Genomic DNA, 22,246 nt, shown 5'->3' with positions numbered 1-22,246 from the left:
TCTGGCTCCGTTTCTGTTAAATTAACTAGCGCGGTACACAGTGCATTTATAGGCCCGGTAAACTGTCTTGAATTGAATGTTTCAGAATACTATGTCTGGGCATTTTCAAATGCTTAGATTCTGATGGGGCCACAGCGTCAAGTCAGTGCTTACATGTAGCCATTGCCCGAGGGTGGTGTAGGGAGGCGAAAACTTCTTTCAGCTCGTTTTTTTTGAATACGCAGTATGTGTCGGGCATTTCTGGGCACTGGATGTTCAAAGATAAACAAAACATTAGTCCATGCCATCCATGTAGATGTTTAACAGTCCAATGTAAAGAAGGGACTGATTAATCACATAGGTGTCTAGAACAGGTACTATACAACAATGTAAGTACCCTTGGGGCACAAAGGACGGTTAATAATAATTGAAAATGGTTTAGAATAGTGGCTGGCATGTAAATATTGTTGGCCTATAACAAGCAGAGTTACTCTTCTGCACAGTCATTTATTTCTTGTGAGTCAAAGAATATGAAGAATGGGTATAAAATCGTATATTGGAATGATGCGTGAAAGTCATGGTCTGCCTTCCCAGGGTAAAAGTTGCTGATAGAGATAGAATCAGGGAGGGCACTTAGAGGCTTCAGTTGTGTTTATTTTTAAAGATTGATATGAATGGGTCAGAATGTTAGTTAAACAGGAGAGTGTAGTGAGTTCTTTTTTTAACTGATTGCTTAAAATATTTAAACATAAAAATATTTTAAAGCATGGAAAACATAAACTAAGTAACTAATAAGTCAATAAGTAAGTGGGACTGTCATACTAATAAGCCCCTGAACAGCAACAGAAAACATGAACAGAATGAAAAGGCAATCTACTAAATGGGAAAAAATATATGCAAATCTTATATCTGATAAAGGCCTGTTATCCAAAGTATATAAAGAACTCAAAAGCAAATATGACTCAATAGCAAAATAAACAATCTAAAGATCTCAGTGGACATTTTCCCAAAGAAGACACACAGATGGCCACAAGTACCTGAAAAGAGGCTCGACATCATTAACTGTCAGGGAAATGCAAACTACATTAGATATCGCCTCATCCTGTTAGAGTGGTTCTTATCAAAAAGACAAGAAATAAGTGTTGGTGAGGATGTGGAGAGAAGGGAGCTCTTGGGTACTGTTGCAGGGAATGTAAATTGTTGTGGCCACTATTGGAAACAGTATAGAGGTTCCTCAGAAAAGTTAGAACTAGCATATGACCCAGCACTTTCACTTGTGGGTACTTATCCAAACAAATGAAAATGGAAACTCAAATCAGTATCTGCATCCCCGTGTTCATTGCAGCACTATTTGCAATAGCCAAGATAGGGGACCAATCTAAGTGTCTGTTGAAGCATAGTAAGGGCTGGAAAGAACAGGGGATTGTGTGAAATTGGTGAAAGAAAAACTATCTAAAAAATCTCTGTGTACTTAACATCCTTATAAACTTCCAAGATTTTAAAAATAATTTTTACATTTTAATGAGAGGTTTAACTGTCTATAAGTAAGAATTTGGATATTAAAGTTAACGACCCCATGAATAGGCTATTAAAATGTATCACCTCTGAAATCCCCTACTAGTCTCAGACCTAGTGTGGTTAGTTGATCTGTTTGTTTTTGGATATATGAAAGTGATTTTTGAGATACTAGTTCTCAGAATAAATCAAGCACAAATATTAGTACTTCCTTGCTAGCTAGTAACTTGTACAAAATTAAGGAAATTTGCGAGCTTTGGACATATGAAATAAATTATGATAATCCATATAAGAATATTATGCAGCTGATTGAAGGAAAATGTGATACAGTTCTATGTATCATCATGGAAAGCAATCTAAGGTATATAGTGAAAATAGTAAAGTCATCCTTTTATTTCATCATCCAAAAAGTATTTATTGAGCCCCAGTTTCATAGCAGCCACCATGTTAGGTAGCTGGGATCCTGTTAAAGCAATATAAACATTGCTCTGCCTTTAAGTAACGTTTGTTGAGTTAAATTGTAGTGTGTGGGGTGGGGTATGGAATGAAATATTTTAAAATTAGCAGGTTAATGTGTATAATGGTAAATTCTGCAAAAGAAGCATATAGGATGATGATATTCTAAGGTGAATAATAAGATGGGGACCCTACTTGAAATAGAGTAGTCAGGGAAAACCTTTGTGAATAGGTGATACTTAATCTGAAACATTGAAGGGTAAGGAGCCAGTCAACAAAACAGGATTTCAGGCAGAGGAACACCCAGTGCAAAGGCCCCAAGAAAGGACATAACTTACCATGTTTGAGAAGCTGAAAAAAGGGAGAAAGGTGAGCAAGGTTAGCAAGGACAAGAGTGGTTCTCAGGAACCAGATCATACAGTGTTGGAGGCCTTGCTTAGGCATTTGAATTTTATCCAAATAAAAATGTTGCAGAATACAGTAGCATCCCATTTATGTAACAGCACAAACTAATAGTCATATGCATGCATGTAAGATTTCCCAAAGGATGTATGGACACGATTGATTAAGCAGTTACATCTGAAGATTAGAAATAGGAACTGAGGGAGTAGGGCAGGAAAGGGTTACATTAGCCTCTTATTACTGAATATTTTACTGTGAACATACATCGTTTTTCAAATTAAATAAAGTAGGTTTATATTTTTCTAACACTTCTTATCAATTATTATTAAAACACTGGTAAAAAATATGGACAAGAAGTTCACTAAGGAGAAATACCTATTATCCTACAGAAAAATATCCAGTCTTATTAATGATCAGAAAAAAATAGAGTTTAGATTCTCACCTCCCGGATATTTCCAAAGACAAAAGTTATTGATAGTCTTCAGTTTCATTTTAAGGTGTAGGCAAACAGATGCCCTCGTGTAAGTATGATTGTATATTGATCTAGACTTTCTGGAGGGCAATTTGACAATATGTTTCAAAAACTCTGAAAAGTAATATCTTAGGACTCAGTTTTTTTCTGGAAATGTATCCTAAGGAAGTAAATCAGGAGAAAAAAAATCCAAACACAGATCTAAGATCATTCATCATTTCTAGCATTGTTTCTACTAATGAATAATCGGACCCTATTAATAACTATCAATAGAAGGTTGATTTTTTATGATATATTCCACTGAATATAGTAATTACAATTTAAGGCGTAGGTATATATTTATTGACACATCAGAATAATTAAAGAGTATTATTCAGTAAAACGTACAGGTTGGAAATCTGTAAAATAGGATTTCATGTGTGCATAGAGAATTCCTGGAAAAATTAATACAAAAATGTTAGCAGTAATTTGTATATTATGGCTTTTAATATTTTTTATTATTGTAATTTTTTGTGGTTAGTTACAAAATTACAAAATTTTTTCCAGTGAGCGTAACAAGCTAGTGTATAAAAGAAAAAAAATGAAGAGTATTAAGTAAGCTAGAGAAATTTGTTAAAGTATTTATGCATATGATTTGATAAATAGCAGTAAATATAGTATGGTTTGATCTAGAGGAACTGATCTTCGTAATGCTTTTGGATTTTGTAGGGCTGAAAGAAATTGCAAAAGAAAGAAAAAAACGAAAAAAAGCAGAAAGCATCCAGACCAAAGAAATATTTGATACTTCTGACGACACTTTAAATTGTTCAAATCCGGATCATTGTGAGCAAAAGGAAGATCCTAACGAAAAAGATAACACAAATCTAATTCTTCAGAATCCTGGCTCTTTTTCCAAACTAAGCAAGCTTTTAGAAGTAGCTAAGGTGCCTCCTGAGTCAGATGTAACGACCCCCAAACCAAAGAGCGGTGCAGATGGGTGCGCACTGCCTCACCAGAACCGTGGGAGACACTCACCGGGCAGCATGCAGCCAACGGTGACACAGAACAGCGTGGAAGGGACAGACTCGAATCTGGTCAGTACCGGTTCAGGTGGTGCAGGCAAGGTCTACAGTCCTCTCCCCAGGGACCAGTTGTTACTGCCAAGAACACCTTGGGAGGACGCTTCCCTTACCCAAGCCGATGCGCCAGCTGCTTCTTCACCAACTCCTCGGGCCCAGCCGCCCTCTAAGTCACCTGCAGCTCTTGAAGTAGCCAAACCAGTAGATTATCCTAGTCCAAAGCCTATTCCAGAAGGTGGGTACCTTGAGAGGGTTTGCTGTAGCCACTTACTATATTGTATTGTTACAGATCTCTATATTATAGCTGAATCTTTGATGTTTTTATATAGTTATAAATTTTTTCATTTGTAGCATGCCATTAATTCATATTCTGAATATCTGTAAATGCCCTACATGTTTATCTTGGCTTAGAAATGCAGTTTGGCTGGTGGAGAATTACTGACCCAGAGCATTTAAAAGCTTTGCTCAAAGTGCTACATCCCAGAGGCATAAGAGAAAAGGCATTACAAAAACAAATTCAGAAACACCTGGATTACATCACTCAAGCCTGCATCGAGAATAAAGATGGTGGGCACCTAAAAGAGATTTATTTCTGCTCTCTTGCTTAGTTATGAGAATTAATTCTTTCATCTTAAAGCATATTTTAGTATGTGTTAATCTTAATTTATTACTAATAGGCTTTTTCTTTCCTATCTTGCCCAAAAACAACTTACATTTTCTTAAATTGGTACTACTTTTGATAGTTTGTTACAACCTGCAGACATACTGTTCTGTTTCTAAAGAAGAGTACTTACTGCTCCTTTTGCAAGAGTCAGCTGCCTTGCTTATTCACAAGTGAATTTGTGTGTGTTAAATGTACTTGTACGTGGTACCCCTGGAGTTTCATTCACATTCTGGAAGAAATCATTGAGAGATAAAGTGGATTTTAAAATAAATTTCCTTTCAAATATAGTTACCATTATTGAATTAAATGAAAATGAAGAAAACCCGGTAACTCGAGATATTGTGGAGAAGTGGTCAGTAGAAGAACAAGCAATGGAAGTGGATTTGAGGATTCTTCAACAGGTAGAAGATCTGGAAAGGAGAGTCGCATCAGCAAGTTTGCAAGTAAAGGTAAAATTGACTTGGAATAAAATCTGTTTTTAGAATAATGGGAGGTAACTGACATTTATTGTATGCCTGATACATGCCAGTTACTGCGCTAAATGTTCTCACTTTGATTAATTTCCCCCATCTTACAGGTAAGGAACAAGGCTCAGAGTAAGTAACCTGTCAGTGGTCATAATATAGTAAGTGGCTAAATGTGGGATCAAACCAGCTCTGTCCTCCCGAGTTCTTCTTATGAAATCCTGCCCACCTCCTCAGTGGCATGAAAAATACCATTTCTGGTCTGCAATTCTTCACCACAAGCAGGATTTCATAGTTTCAGCCACGATAAATGTAATGGCAAACTATTTCTGCAATGTTTCATATGTGCCTGGTAATTGTCTTGTATGCAAGCCACGTTATATAGCCATGTTATATGTTGAACTTTCACTCTATATGATTTAAAATTGCTAATTTAAAAACATTATGTTGTGGTACACATACTCACATCCTATGTATATATGTAAAGTTTTAATTATTTATTGACTGGGCATTACCATGTCACAGCCATGATTGAAACTGAAAGGACAACAAAAGAAAAGCTTCACCTTTGTGCAAAAATTTTTGGTTTTAAAAAGAATATAAATGTCTCTTCTCAATTGATAATGTGATGTCTCTGAGAATAAATGGATGGATGATGAATAAGCATGAGAGAGACACTTGAAAAGGCTTAGAAAATGTCGTTTCTGTGTAATTTGATTGAATATTTCATATTTCTCTCAGAATGTGAGAGTTACGCCATGATACTGTCCTACCAATGATTACAAATTAGCTGCATTAATTACTTTACTACTGGCATGCAGAAACTTTGGAGGATCTCATCTCAAAAAATGTCATTTTTCCAGAGCTAACAAAAAAATGTCCCTTTTTTCACCACAGACATAGTTACCCACTTAGGGAAACAAAAATTTATCATTTACTGAAATTGTGCTAGCCAACTATATGTATCCTCCTCCTGGTACTATAATACAATATAAAAATGCCTCACTTATCTGGCATCTTCAACAAATGAACTCTTTCTTCTACACAAGTTAATTTTCTGGAGAAATGAAAATTATTCTATTTAGTGCCATCATTTTTTAACATGTGTGTTGGATCGCTTAGGTTACCGTTCCCCTGCCTTTTTAAATTGAGAATAGTGAGTTTGATTTAAATTCTCTTGGTGACACCGGATCATCAGTATGAAGACCAATTATTGGGTAATGATTCCCTCAGGGACTGTGAAGAGGTTTTGCCCCTACAGTAATTTAAAAGGCCCTAGTGTGCTTTACGTTTTAAACGACTACATCTGCTTTCCATAGTCTGTCTTCGTCATCTCTCATGGTTGGTTTACCTCTTGCTGGTTTGAGTTTGGTTGGTTCTACTCTCCCTGTTTTCCTCCCATGACCATCTGCCTCTGGTTTTAATTCGCCGGTTCTAGATGGCCGTTGGTTGGGAAAGCATATCATCAGCATTTTGAAATTGTATGTAAAGTCAGAGCGTGGGCCTAACGTTTTCCTGGCGACATACTGAGATCTTGGTTTATTGACCTTATCACATTACCGACTGCTTAGATGTTCTTGCCCATGTTCTCACCAGCTAAGATAAATGAAATTGGTTTTTTAACTGAGATGCTCTAACATCCTATTAATACAGTATTATGGGGTTATTATGGACTTTTTAAAGAAATGAATGGTAATTATATTAGTCTTGAGGAATCTTAAACAACAAGTGATGGAAATAACCACAAAACATTTTACCATCTATAAAAGATTTAATGATTTTTTTTCCTGAAAACTAAGTATTTATGTGGTTAGCCCTGGGAACTAGCCATTGTGAAGACACATTAAGCAGGTGGCCTTGGTACTACTTAGATGCATTCATTTCTATTTTCAATATTGCTGATAATACGGAAATTCTGTTTTATATTGTAGGAAAATCTGCAAGAATCTAGTCCTGATTCTGTAGAAAGCCGAATTACTCTACTAGCTCCTGTAAACACAGTTCCTGTGTCTCTCTTTCAGTTTTCTCTTTTGTAAGCTGATTACTTCCTTCAGCCATCGGTCCAGTGAAATGGTTTCCAGGCGCACGATTCTCTTCTGATTAAACGGCAGTGTCTATATTCTTAAAATGTACCACTCACTATACACAGAGATGCCTAATGTGTTCATGGGACTTTTACTTCCCTTAAACTGGCACTATACTTCTCTTCATGCCAATTTGTACTAGCTTTTTAACATCCAAACCATACCGTTGCTAAACTGAGTATGCATTATTAGAAAAAAAATCCTTCTGCGTCTTTCATTGTGCTTTTAAGTGTGTTGTATCACATCCAATATTTCTTTGATTGGTTGCTTAAACTTCAAAGCTGAAATTTACATTTATCATTGCTCTATTTTTATTAATTTCATTTGGGTATATTTTTCAGCATATGAAACTATTTTTATCACAGTCCTGTCATACAGAATATTAAACTTCCTTCCTAGTTTAAGTCACCTGCATATTTAATAGTTGAACCGAGCTGTTCACAAGTATATTAACATGACAAGCCAAATAAGAGAGAGCCCTTTGACAGTGGCAGTGAGGACCTTTTCTGAGGTGGCAAGCTGTGTCTGTCACAGGGCTTTGCAGACAATTTTCAACCATCCACCTTCTCAAAATCTAATCCAGTCCTCATTTTCTTGTCTTTTGCTTGCAAAAGTCAAGATGTGTTACATTTATAGGATTCCCTTGATTTAGCAATTTCAGATCCCTTTCAAAATACGGGACTGAGGTTCATTTGTTATGGCATATACGATGCAGTAATGTTTTGTATGTACCTTTTATAAATTCATCCATACTTTCTAATAATGAATATTCTCTTGAGGTAAAGAGGAAGAATTCTGATATATAAGAAAAATAATTCTCTCTAAAGAGATTTAATAAAAAGGATCATGTTCATTCTACTTTTTACTTAATATGCTTTTACAAAGTACCTATTGTACATCAGAGTGGACACCACAAAATTGAATAAAATGTGGTTTCTGCCCTCAGAAAGCATTCCGTACAATAGGGCAACAATACGTGTATACAGCCCTGCAGAATCTAGTAACGGATTGTGAAGATGTAGAAAGTGATTCATGAATTTAGGACAGGAATACACTGATTGTGGTGAACATAGGGGAAAGATCAAGGAAGATTGCCTGTAGAAGTCCAGATGGAACTTGAGAAGATGGAGAAGCTTTTGACAGAGAACAAGGAGTGCTACTAGGAAGAGTTAATAACTGGGCAGAGCACCAGGATCAGGAAGCTCAGGACATGTTTGGGGTGTGTGGCAAGTCATGGAATTTGATTGCAGTGTTGGATGCCTGAATGGGAAGATGAGCGAAAGAGTGAGATTGAGGTACTTGAATGTCATGGTAAAACTGGACTTTACTGAACATTAGGAACTCTGAAGGGTTTTGAGCTAAAGGATCATTGTAAGCAAGCTGAATTATAAGACATTCATTTATTCAATCAGCGTATATTTTGAGTGTCTAATATTTGCCTTCCCACTGCTGGAGATGAAATGAGTAAAAGTAGACATGGTCCGGTGCCCTCAGGGAATTTAGAAGTAGAAAGATATTAATTAAATAATCACAGCAGTATCAGATTGTGACTGCCACAGGTATGGAATATCACATGGTTCTGTGAGAGTCTGTAAGAGGGAGGCTTCCCTCCTAAAAGAGGTCAGGGAAGGGTTCCCTGAAGAAATAAATTCTCACGTGAGGGCCACAGGATGAGTGGAGTCAGTAACTAGGGGCAGAGGAGAGGGGAAAAGCTCTGCGGGCAAATGTAGCAGCTTCTGCAGAGCTCCTGAGGCCAGGATGGGCAGTGCAAGGGCCTGCGCAGGAGGAGTGGCGGAAGGAATGAAAATGAACAGGAGGCACAAAGTCCCTGCTGTCGAGAGATTCCCATTTAAAGTGGGCCCGTGAGAGAACCAGCAGTTGGTGTGAAGTCCCTCGGAATACTTGGCTGATCTCCACTCTACCTCTCATAACACCAAAAGTTGTTAAATTTTCTTCTTCAAACTTCTCTTACAACTTTCTAATAATTTTCTTCCTTATTTTTACCTAGCATTAGGAAACACAAGGTAAAAACTTGTAGTAATGATCCTTGAGCTCTGTTGGCGTCGGCTGCTGTATTATAAGTAAAGGTAACTCACCCGTCAGGCATTTTAAGAGGAAACCATGCTAACATTACTCTCTTGATATATAGGGTTGGATGTGTCCAGAACCGGCATCAGAAAGGGAGGACTTGGTCTATTTTGAACATAAGTCATTTTCTAACTTGTGCAAGGAGCACGATGGAGAATTTACTGACGCAGAAGAAAGCAGTGCACATGCACTAGAGCGGAAGAGCGACAACCCCCTAGATATAGCTGTAAGCAGGCTGTCTGAGTTGGAGCGAAACATTGAAAGGAGGTATCTGAAGAGCCCCTTAAGTACCACCATTCAGATCAAACTGGATAATGTGGGCACAGTTACTGGCCCTGCTCCTGCACCATCCACTAGTGGTGATGATGACGGGTAGGTTATTGAAATTAACTTGAAAAATTATTGTGCTTCTTTGCTAATTGGAGCCTATTTTCTATTGCCTGTTATCTATGTATCTTCTTGTATATCTGTGATCCACATGGATCATGCTATTTGCATGGTGCTTTGTAAAAAATGTTTTTTCTCTTGTTATGTGTGTTGATAATCCTGCGAAGTGATCTTACATTTACCTGATTGTGACTAAGCTTTGAGGCACGTAGCCACAGTCTGTGCACTACATCAAATTTAGTTGCTTAAACTTTATACTTATCGGCTGTTACATGTTTCATCATCACTTGGCTTTCAGTGTGATGACTGTTTCAGATTCGGTAACCGTAAGTGTGGACATGGCCTACTTAATTTTTCTGTATTTCAATGCAGAATTGAAGAGGATATTGTTCCCGGTCTCAGGGTGTGGCGATGGGCATTATCAGAAGCTCGCAGTGCTGCCCAGGTGGCTCTGTGCATTCAGCAGTTACAGAAATCCATAGCATGGGAAAAATCCATTATGAAAGCTGTAAGTGTTTTTATTTAAGAAATACTGCAACTAATTTACACTGGCCTGTTTTTTTCCCAACCTCCAGATTTTTCTTAATTCTACATTTCTTACTGTCAGAATAATGTATGCTGTACCTGAGTTTTCTTAGTTCCTAAATGCTGTACGGTTTGATACTTTCCTCCTTGTTGTGAGCTTTTTGAAGTACTCTATCAAATGTGTTTATCTTTAATCGCGATTCTCCCTCCTTTAGATATTGTTTATAATTTACTGAAGTTGTCTTCTGTGTTCAGTCAGCATAATAGTTAATTATGTTGTTAATCTAATCATAATAGTTTTTAATGTAAATATTCTGAAGTTGTTAATCCAAATATTCTTTTGCTTCTGTAAACATGGCAGTTGCTAGCATTACCTGTAGTATACATTCATTGCATCCCTAAAATGTTCCTTATGTTTTTATCAATTTTAATTTTTTTAATGCTAAGAAATTCTTAGATAATAAACAAAATAAGCAGAGAGCTCTTACTTTAACCAATATCATGTATTTGACATCAGATGCAGTTCACATGAAAAGTAGATCTTCTAAGTCTTTTCTCTAATAATTCAAAAATTTTTTTCATCTTCTGTGTTTGAGCCCAGTTAGTCACTATCATGTAGTGACCCCTGTTTTGTACCAGACACCAAATATATGTGTTAAATCATGTCTGTGTCCCTTTTGTCTCTTATCACATAGAGAAATATTTATTATTCGTAGACTTTTGTGAATTGCTTTACCATTTGCTTTTAAATTATAGATTAGCTTTAACATTCAAACATTTGACATTTGTCTGCATGAATGACTGGAAGTAAGATTACTCAACAATAGTCATTCCCCAAAGAAAAGAAGTGAGCCTTAAATAATTTAGCACTCTTTCCTTCATTCTCATCTCTGTGCTTATATTACGGAAGGCCTTATTCATTCTATAGAAATAAATTCGGTTTCTTCTGTATTTTTTCAGTTCTTCCTAAAATGTCCACAGAATAGTGAATCTGCAGTTTTCACAATGTCCTCAAATTTTGGTCTTTCCCCATGTAGACTAGAATTCACCATGAGTTTTAAGACAGTGTCCAGTTTATCTGGTAGCATTTTTTACCAGGTAAAATTTTTTCTTGTAAAAACTATTAAAATCAGTTTTAAAGTCACTTTAGACAAATGTGTTTGGTGGAGTCTAGGCTATAATGATCCAAAAATATTGAATTCCTACAACACAATTAAATTTAAATGGTTGTTTTACTCATCCACCAAGAGAATCATCACAATGTGGTCAGTTTTGTTATAACCTTTACACAAAAAACAAAACTGGTACCAAAAGCTGACTATTTGTAGTAGACTTTCTTCCTACAATTTACAGAATTTTTTCTGTTTTTGGAAATTCATAACCTTTTCCAGATTATTAATATGCATTTCTCATTAACACCATCTCTCATAATTCTCTTTTTAATGTTCAATAATACAGTATTTGCTGTGAAACTACCTTAAAAAGAAGGCAGAGTTTCATGGTCAGGATGAATGAGTGCATTGTAACCTTTAGTTAGATGTAACAGTGCCCGTAATAATCCTCGTAAGTCCTAGCAGAATGTTTAAGTGCTCAATGCCTTTAGAAGTACCCATTTGCCAGACACCAGCCTTACCAAGAAGGAGCTGGCATAATTTGCCTCTAGATAATTTTCTGTCCAGGGTGTTCTTCATATTGTTGCTAATAATAAACAGTAGGCAACATCTACTATTTTTTACTGTAGCAGCAAAGGAATTAAAACCAATATTAATACGTTTGCTCTAACATATTGTGAGCTCTTTACTGTGATTTTTCAAAAGTGATATGAGCTTGCTATCTGTCACCCTTTCCTAATAAGTGTCAGAAAATAATTTTATTTTTAAATGAAAAATGTGCGAAGTAAAACAGACTTCATGGTATTTTTAGTATATTTAGAAAACAATTAACTTAATATTCATGAATTAAATCTGTTGTTAGAGGGGTTGAAATATAATCTTCCAAATGTTTTGCAGTGAGTATTTTTACAATAGAACGTGTAATGATGTAACTCAGTTTTGGAGAAATAATACCATATTTAGTGGTATGGTATTAGGAAGTGTCATAAAATAAAACTGTTGGAACATTAAACTGCAGCTTTTGCTCTTAGTACACATGCCAATTTTAGTATGACACATGTATCTCATATAGTTGGTAGGTATTTACTAAATTGAATAGTTTTCTATTTGCCATTTTGGTAAGATTCTTAAGCTATCATTAGTGTACATACTGTGTTATATAAGACTATTTAGACTTTGTGGATTAAGACTTAGTGTATTGAAGTTAAGTTTGAATAGTTAAGCTATTTTGCTTATAAGAATCTATGAACACGTAACTTTCAATTCGTATAAATAACTTATAGTTTAAGTCTTTTCATTATTTGAAAATACTGGTTGCAGGATATTCTCTACTGTGACGGAGTATAAACGAAGTGTCAAAATATATAATGTTAGTATTTACCATTTTTTTAAAGGCATCTTGAAAGTTTTGACTGTCCAAGTTCCCTCCTTTCCCTTTGTGAAACTTGTTATACAGGATATGTATGCATGGGAAAAAGCATTGCCTTTACAGATTTTAAAGTTCTTAATGGTATTAGAAATTTGTCAAGAGAGAAAATTTATTTTTATTTCTGGAAAATCTATGACTTCTTAAATTATTTGGTTTAATTTTTATATAAGTTTTTTTCCCTTAGAAATCATTTTGTAGGGTCCATTTTCTGCATTTGTGTCATCTGTTTGATTTGGGTTGATTTTCCCAAGTTTCCTGGGTTGGACATGTTTGATTTTTTAATCAATCACAAATGGGTGGACAATTTTAGTCAAAATATAGGAATATCCTTTTATTACACATACTTCTGATACTAATACAAGTTTCCTAATTTTGATCTTGAAAATTACTCTAACTCATTTCTTTCTTAGGAGATCATGAGGATGCTAAGATAAGGAAAAAATGAAATGTATTAAAAAATTACATACCCTGTATTTAAAGCCATTCATTGCTTTATGGGCTCTAATGTCATGTTAATTATTTCCTATGTTAATGTGTACATGCTTTGAAAGTGTGTACAGGCATTCAGCCTCTAGCTTTGTTCTTTGCAGTGTACCTGAAATGTGCACTTACCCCAACTAAACTGCTCACCCCGTCATGTGGTCCCTATCTGTGTAACGAGAGATACATAGATGTGTATGGCTACTGTATATTTGTTAGCAAGCAGAATGTTGATTACTAATATGAATTAGGAATTGTGGTGTGTTTAATATCCCAATAACTGTTCTTCATAATAGTATTGATTTTAAATGATTTTTCATGTTTTATAGTACTGCCAGGTCTGTTGAAAGGGCGATAATGAAGAACTGCTCCTCCTTTGTGATGGCTGTGACAAGGGCTGTCATACGTACTGCCATAGACCTGAGATTACAGCTATACCAGGATATACAGATATACAGGACACTGGCAGTATCCATGTGGTATAGCTGTAATCTTAGGTCTATGGCAGTACATATGACGGCCCTTGTCACACATAAGAGGGATCGGAAACTGAACCTTTTAATGGCCAGATCAAAATAGAGTTACAGAGTTTTGTGAGGATTTTTTTGAGATAGAATTCACATAAAATTCACTTTTTAGGTGTGCAATTCAGTGGTTTTTAATATATTCAGTTATATATGATCACCACTATTTAACTCCAGAACATTTTCATGACCGTAAAAAAGTTTCCTTGTACCCATTAGTTGTCACTCTCCCCTTCTCCCTCAGCCTTTGGCAACCACTACTCTACCTTCTAGCTCCACGGATTTCCCTCTGCTGGTCATTATATATAAACGGAATCATAAAATAGTTTGCCTTTTGTATCTGCCTTCCCTTAGCACAGTAGTTTCAAGTGCTAAAGGGAATGGTCTGGAAAGGAAAAGAGGCAATGGGCAGGTGGGTGTTTGGGACTGAGTTATGGAAAGGTAGTTGCCAGTAGTGATGAGGTCAGGCGAGTAAACAGGGAGAAGAGTGCCTGACGGAGGGGACATCTAGTAAAGAGTCTGGCCCTCAGTTCATGCTGCCCCTTACACCTCTTACTCCTTACTTTATAACTCGGCCAACTCATTTTTTGCTATATTATCATATTGCTTTAACCAATAGGTATGAGCCTTCACACTTCTAATTTAAATGTGACTGGCAAGAGACTTAAAATGTATATGCTTATTATCAGACTGCGTTCATACAAAAACCCCTCTCTCGGTGCCATGCTCAGTGCCCCTCCCTAAGCCAGTTCCCGTGTTGTGCCTCAGATCCCGCCCCCTTGTTCTCTTCACCTGCATCAGCATCTCGTCCTCCCCTGGGTTCTTCTCCTTAGCTTCACTTCTCCTGCATCCACTTCCCGCATTTCTCTCCTTTCCTTTACAGAATAACTCCTGCTGGACAGCTTTGTTCTGATTCTCTCGGACTTCTCTTCTCCAAGTCGCTCTGGGACTCTTTCTAGTCAGATTCTCACCTTCACAGCTTCTCTGAAAGTGCTCCTATCGTGGCCATTCGTCAGTCTGGGGATCAGTGCTTAGGCCTCACCTGACCCACCCATCAGTTCCAGAGCACACCCTCCTTGCAACCCTGTGTTCACTTGGCTTCTAGTACCATACTTGGTTTTCTTTCTGCCTTTGCTCCTTTTCAGTTTCCTGTGCTGGTTTTCTTACCTTCTTGATCGATAAGCATTGGAGTGCTTTCTTAGCTTCAGGGTTATCATCTGTAAAGTGGGATAGCATCTGCCTGGCGGGGTTTGTAAAGATCAAATAAGTTCACGAGTGTAAATATTTTTATGAATTTAAAGTTCTGTGACACATTTATATTAATGTGTATGGTATTTTAGACTGTTTTACAGAATAGCAGAGGGTCTCACGTGGCATCATATTTACTAAGTTGCTTTCTTATTACGTGATCATCTTTGTCATCTATAGTCAACTATAGTTTAATAATAACCTTTATTGGTTGTACATGAATTATCTTTTAGTTTAGTCACAGTGAAGCTATAGAAAGTTTCTCTAATACTTTATGAATTACTAACAAATTAGGGTTTTAAGTCCTGGGGTATCATCTGGTAGGCTATAGGAGATTTCTGTTCCGATAAATTTGGTTAAATAATATTCTGGCTATCTCTCATTCAGGGTATAGGCCAGGAGATGTAAAGATCTATAACCTCATTCCAGCCCTTCTATGTAAATACAGCTTTCTGAGCCTCTTCCCTCTTCTTAGTTTTTTAAATGTAGTGAATTAGATGTTATATTTCTTGTAGCAATGAAAAAATAAACATTCTATTTTGATTTATAAGGATTTTTAAAGTTAAATTTTAGAAATATCTTCCTAGTTAATTCATGGTTATTTACAAATTTTTATGCTGTATACCTTGTACTCCAATGGCTATTTCTATACACATTATTGTGGTTAAGTATTTTTATCCTGTGTGTATGTGCATATTAATGCCAAGATATATACATAGAATCAAAAAGCCTTATGTGTGTATGTATACGTATTTATACACACTCACAGAGACACACACACACAAGAAGTTTCAAAGTCCAATGCCTATGAAAGCCACACAAATAACACAGAAGAGTTGAGACTATGGCAGACAGGGAAGTCATGCCCCCATTTAAGTGTCAGTCATCACTCAACTCCTGCCAATTGTTGTCATGTAGACATGTAGGTCCAGTGTTCTAGGATCTGCCAATATTTCAAGATTATGGATCTTTATGCATGTCCTCACAAATGTTAAATGTTGGCAACAAATTCAGAACTTTTACAAGCATTATGAGCCAAACATAGTAACAACACATGCTGTGGGCTGTTTACGGTCTGTGAGCCACCGCTTTACAACTTCTGATACATAAATGTACAAAAACAAATATGCGATGGTATGTACAATCTGATAGGTCCTGCTTAAGACATACTGAAGGTCCTCTGTGCATTCTAACAAGGTAGAAAGGGTGCAAGGGAAATATCTCTGTCTAATAAAGTAATCAGGTAACTGAATAAAAGCTTGTTTTTAAAAGTGTATGTGCACAATCTAATGAAGTAGTCTGACAAGTATCAATAATTAAAGAAACAAAAAGAGACTTTATTACCATTTTGTAACAAAAGTCTTTGGATTCTGTGGTTTAAATTTCACATTTTCTTACTGTGAGTATTGTTAGAAAATGATCTCAAGTAACATCTTAGTTCAAATAGGAACTAGAAGCGTTAGCCCATTGTTCATGAAATGTTCTTTTTATGTAAGACAACTATTCAGTCTTACTTAATCTTAATTAAATGGACATTTTCCCATTATATATTCAGCATTCTCTTCTCTTTTTTTTATGATTTGGGGGTTCTAAAAGCTCAGTATAATATGAAAACTCAATCGGATTTTATTGAGTAAAGATTAATAAACTAAATGGAGAAGAGACTTAGTAAAACATTTTAATTATTTCCATCAGTGCAAGAGGTAGTGATTCTTTGATATGATATGGGAAAGGTGTTAGATTTATAGTTTGCCTTATTTTAATCCATTAAAATAACTCCTTAATTATGCATTTAACATCCCAATAGAGTACCAAATAATTGTAATTGCTTAAAAGCAGTTTTTAAAAAATGTTGCTAAGAGAATCATGAAATCCTCAAGGAAATTGTTACGAAATACTCTAAAGTAATGTTTTCCGCCAAGTTCAGTTCAAGAATATAGGCAACATTTAATTAGGGCTAGACTGAATATCTAACTCCACATTCTAAGATTTTTATTTCAAGATTTCTTAACAGTCTGAGTAAGGAGTAAATAATTTTCTAGAAGAGGATAAACGCTGTTGTAGAGAATCAAAACACAAACCATATATTACCAGTGACCTTGCATATTTCTCTTCTTTGATCTATTATATTCATTGTAACTTTAATTCTCAAAATAGATGCTTATTTCCCAATTTCTAAATTGGGGGATGTTGGGAGGAGGCTGGGTACTCATTGTTACATCGATGTGCTGCCTACAAATTGTTAGACTGCATAAGGGCCACATTGGGATTCGTTTGTTTTTTTCCATATACTTTCAGAGCTAGAATGACCTTACCAACTGAGTGACTTATCTTCTTCTACAGATAAGCAAACAGAGCCTCACAGATATTTTTTTTACAAAGTTCCATAGCTAATTACTGACAGAGCATAGCTGGCATTCATACACTTAAATTCCAAATATGATCTATTTTATGCTATTTCTTTACTGTTTTCCCCAAAAACATCTTTTTTTTTCTTCTCCTCATCTTTAATAACACTGCTTTGTTCACACCTGGGAACCACAAGTTTCTGGAACTCTCTTCTTAACAGCAAATGCTTTTCTGAAAAAAATAACAGTTTCCGGAAGATATGACCGTTTATAAAAGACTTTTTTTCCTATTTGACACTTCATGAGCCTTATTTCATGTTTCGGGTACCTTTTTAATAACCTCCTCAACTTTCTTATTAGTTTTCTCTATATTTCTATGTATATTCACCTTTGTTCTTAATTATATTGTGCTCTAAAGGATAGTCTTTATATTCCTTCCATTAGTGACATTCAGTTCATTCAAAAGAATAGTATCTTTGATTCGTTCAAAGTCTAAAGGAAAACTGCTAAGTTCTGTAGCACCAAACATGGTGCCGTGAGACCAACATCTTCGAGTTTTAAGAATTCTTTAGAGTTTTCATGCATCATTAGATTTTAGCCTAGTATTATCAGAGATCAAATTCATAGATCTCTTGAAAATAATAGAACTATCAACTTTTTGGGTGAGAAAGAGTATTCTTTTTGTTTATTCTGTCAGATTTTCATAATTTAAAATAATAGAAGGGCTATAGAAAGTTATTTTCTTATACCTCATATATTATTTTTTTAATTAAAGGCAAGTTCACTGAAAAGGGGCCGCAAAAACAGAAAAAGGAAAATAGAGGAAAACACCTGCGGTACTGGAGTAAAACAAGAACGCTGTACTCGTGGAAAGAAACTGAAACAGGACAACTCTGACCCGACTCTTGGCAGGTATTCTTTCTGTTCCCCTGTCCTATATGTTCATAACACCCCACTGTATTTGTTTAAAGACCGTCCACCATATTAAAGGTGACTTTTTGACTGTGTAAATAGGAACTTTCCTATGTAATGTAAACTCTGTACTATAAGTAAACGTATCCTTTCATCTTTTTTTATGAATTAATTTGTATTGTCTTTGAAAGAGAATGAAAGCTAAACTTTTACTAAAGGTAGATAACTCTAAAGCATGGATATTGATTTCAAACATTATTTTCTCTCGTACAAGCCTTACTAAAATGCAAACTCGTCTCAATAAAGACATGAAAAAAAGAAAAATAGAAGAAAACACCTTCACTAACTTACCAAACCAGGAAAGCTTTCATTCTGTAAAGAAAAGGAAGCAAGACCACTCTGACCTGACTCTTTCCAGGTATAATTTTTGTTCCCCTGTCCTATATATTCATAACATCCCATTGTATTTGTTTAGAAACCTTCCACCATACTAAAAGTGACTTTATGACCGTTTGTGTAAATAGGAATTTTCCTATGTAATGTCCACTCTGTACTATAAGTGTATTCTTTCATGTGTTTATTAATTTGCATTGTCTTTACTTGGAAGAGAATGAAAGCTCAACTTTTCCTAAAGGTAGATAACTAAAGCATGGATAGTGATTTCAAACTTTACTTTCTCTTGTACCCTTACTGAAATGGACAGTCATGAAGATGCACGGCCTTTTGTAGAACTGCCGGAGTGCAGCACACGGAGTCGTCTGCGTTTCCGCCTCAGGGATGGAAGACACGTTTTTATTAAAAGTGCGTAAGCAGCTTTATAATAACATGTCTGGTATCTGCGGGTCTCATCAACAAGAAATAAAGTGGTTAAACACACACACAGAGCAGTCTTTCAAGAATGATCATTTTCTTTTAAACAAATACAATATCCCTGAATAAAGGAAAGCTTGGTGTGCATATTGGCTACTTTGGGCTGGTGTTTTCATCACTGGTGGTACATAGTCAGCAGGAGCAGCTGGGCAGGAAGTAGTGGGCATGGTATGAAAATGGCAGTTGGTCCAGTAGTAATTGTCACTGTACGTGTGGGTATCATTTGTTCTGTGACTGACTTGCACTCGAGGTGCCCTAGGGTGAGTGTATCCTCAAGCCCCTGGCACGGTTCTCCTCAAATAACCAAAGTCCTCCTAAGCCTGTGCTGCCACCCAACTACAGGTATCCACAGCATACTTTCATTCGGATGCACGAGGCCTTCGCCGTAACCGTCATCATTTCAGTCCTGGTTGCTCTGTAGATTATAGATCCCGGGCCTACCCGCAAGTTTGTATTTCGATTGCCATTCAAGTGGTAATCAATGAATGATGACCAATGAGTGCTCTACTGTTAAACCCAGGATATCATCCATTGGAAATAATATGTAGAGAATAAAGTAATATTTATTTAGTTGTTAACCATAGTGCAAATCAAGTGAAAGTTATGTGTGGGTATGGGGATATCTTGAACTCAGAAGAATTAAGTTGTCATAAATGCACAGTGATCTCTTTTCCTTGTTTCAACCTCAAAATGAAATTTGGTAAAAGCACTCATTTTAAAATGAGGGTATCTAATCTGCCTTTGGTACCTTATGCACCCCCTCTGTGCTCCTTTTTCCATTTCTTCCACCCCCAATACCTTTTCAAAATATTTAAAATCCTATTCATTTAGCCTCTCATTAAACACATCCTCAACAAGGAAATCTGATATCAATCATTTACTCCTTATTGTAAGTTTTCTTTGTGGGCTTCTTTCAACGTTATTTTTATCTTAAGTATTTCCATTTAAGAAATGAAAGAAGTTTGTGTTGTTAAAATAATTCAATTTCAACTGGAAGTTAAGGGAGGTATTTTAAGAGAATCAAAATTTTCCTTCCAGAGAAATATGACTGTCATACAACACAGGGAAACTAGTAGAGCCTTATCTACTAGGAATTTCACTTCAATAAGATCTCTTAGGCTTCCTTGGGCTATTTTATAACTCTACCTTTAAAAAAAGACTTTTTTTTTTGGTATCACTAATCTACAGTTACATGAAGAACATTATGTTCACTAGGCTCCCCCCTTCGCCAAGTCTCCCCCACACACCCCTTCACAGTCACTGTCCATCAGCATAGTAAGATGCTGTAAAATCACTACTTGTCTTCTCTGTTGTACAGCCCTCCCCTAGCCCCCCCCCACTGCACATGCTTATTGTAAGGCCCCCTTTCTGTTTCACCACCCATCCTCCCCAGTCCCTTTCCCTTTGGTTTCTGTTAGTCTGTTCGTGGGTTTTGTGATTCTATTGCTGTTTTGTTCCTTCAGTTTTTCTTTGTTCTTATACTCCACATATGAGTGAAATCATTTGGTTCTTGTCTTCTTCTGCCTGGCTTATTTCTCTAAGCATAATACCCTCTAGCTCCATCCATGTCACTGCAAATGGTAGGATTTGTTTTATTCATATGGCTGAATAATATTCCTTGGTGTATATGTACCACATCATCTTTATCCATTCATCTTCTGATGGACATTTAGGTTGCTTCCAATTCTTGGCTGTTGTAAATAGTGCTGCGATAAACATAGGGGTGCATCTGTCTTAAAAAAAGACATTTTTTTTAAACTTCAACTATATAAAATTGAGGTAATTCCCCTAATTTCCTTGAGCCCTTCAATTTCCTTCCCCCATATATAGATAACTTTAATGACTTCCCAGTCAACCTTTTATATATTTGCTTAGCAACATGTATCTTTAAAAATATGTACTGTGAAATACTGGGCATAGAAGTCACAGGGCATAAATCTGTAAAGAACTAAAAAGCTAACCTTTTCAAGGAATATTGCTTCTCTCTCACTTACCAACTTTACATTTCCCTGTATGGCCCCGGAAGATGACTGGTTAGCCAGAGACGGGTAAGAATCCTCAAGGGAGGAAGAACCTAAGACAGGCACAGTCGCAGGGGGGCCATCAGGTGAGAAATTGGGGATCAACAGAGGTGAGGCTTGGAACCTCACGCCCCGTTTTGAGAGTAATCTGCATCCATGGATGTTTTGTTGCCCTTGTCTAGCTTGGATTAATACTTAGTCTATAGGCACAGACCTGATCATCTACATTTGCCCTCTTACAGCACTAAACTGTGTTTTCCACCTTTATCTTGCATCTATCTACCACTTCAGCATTTTATTAAAAAAAGAACAAGAAGGGACAAATGTGGGATTCACATATCAATGAAGCATAAAAATCAAACGAATAATCATATCTGACTTGATTGTTTATAGTTCATGATGCGTGATCAAAACTGAAAGTTTGTGTGATATGACTGCCCTTGCACACTGTTCACCATGTAAGAACTTATTCACTATGTAAGAACTTGTTCACCATGTAAGAACTTGTTCGTTATGCTTCAGAAGATTGGAGACTTTTGAGAATTAGGCTTTGGGTTAATCAATGATTGTGCATTGAGTCCCCTATACAGAATTTTGTTGTTAACAACCATTTGATCAATAAATGAGAGATGCCCTCTCAAAAAAAAAAAAAAGTCATGTCATTGCCAAATGATTTCCCTCATTTGTGGAGTATAACAATGAAGCAAAACTGAAGGAACAAAAGACCAGCAGACTCCAAGAAGGAACTAGTGGTTACCAGAGGGGGAACGGGTGGGGGTGGGGTGGTGGGGAGAGAGAGAGAAGGGGGATCAAGGCGGTATTATGTTTAGTACACATGGTGTGGGGTGTCACGGGGAAAATAGTGTAGCACAGAAGGCATATAGTGAATCTGTGGCATCTTACTACCCTAATGGACAGTGACTGCATTGGGGTATGGGTAGGGACTTGATATGAGTGAATGTAGTAACCACATTGTTTTCATTTGAAACCTTTATGAGTATATCAATAACCTTAAAATTAAAAAAAAATAGTGTGAAGGATATATGTACATGCAATGTTTTTAGACTTATCAGTTGCATTATACTATAAACCTCGTTCTGTTTTTATTTCAAGTTGAATAAAATATATAAATCTAGTTAATGACTTTGATGCTGCAAGGTACTCCATCACAGGGATATATCACATGTAACATCCAGATTTCTCTAGGA

The 22,246-nt window shown here is 36.3% G+C and overlaps 1 protein-coding gene across 1 annotated transcript in view; it reads left to right on the top strand.

Annotated features, from left to right (window-relative positions):
- LOC130681277 (bromodomain adjacent to zinc finger domain protein 2B-like) overlaps positions 1 to 19,007 on the top strand; it is a 105,658-nt gene extending 86,651 nt beyond the window's left edge. Inside the window, exons 14-22 of the mRNA XM_057493916.1 lie at positions 3,533 to 4,117; positions 4,294 to 4,449; positions 4,835 to 4,995; positions 6,942 to 7,001; positions 9,244 to 9,554; positions 9,942 to 10,077; positions 18,011 to 18,147; positions 18,422 to 18,565; positions 18,851 to 19,007. Of these exons, the coding sequence (XP_057349899.1) occupies positions 3,533 to 4,117; positions 4,294 to 4,449; positions 4,835 to 4,995; positions 6,942 to 7,001; positions 9,244 to 9,554; positions 9,942 to 10,077; positions 18,011 to 18,147; positions 18,422 to 18,565; positions 18,851 to 18,956 (1,796 nt within the window). The 3' untranslated portion in view covers positions 18,957 to 19,007. The remainder of the gene's footprint in view (positions 1 to 3,532; positions 4,118 to 4,293; positions 4,450 to 4,834; positions 4,996 to 6,941; positions 7,002 to 9,243; positions 9,555 to 9,941; positions 10,078 to 18,010; positions 18,148 to 18,421; positions 18,566 to 18,850) is intronic.
- The last annotated feature ends 3,239 nt before the right edge of the window (positions 19,008 to 22,246 follow it).

This window comes from Manis pentadactyla, chromosome 16 (genome assembly GCF_030020395.1).
Source record: "Manis pentadactyla isolate mManPen7 chromosome 16, mManPen7.hap1, whole genome shotgun sequence".
NCBI lineage: Eukaryota > Metazoa > Chordata > Mammalia > Pholidota > Manidae > Manis > Manis pentadactyla.
This window is presented reverse-complemented; position numbering and strand designations above follow the sequence as displayed.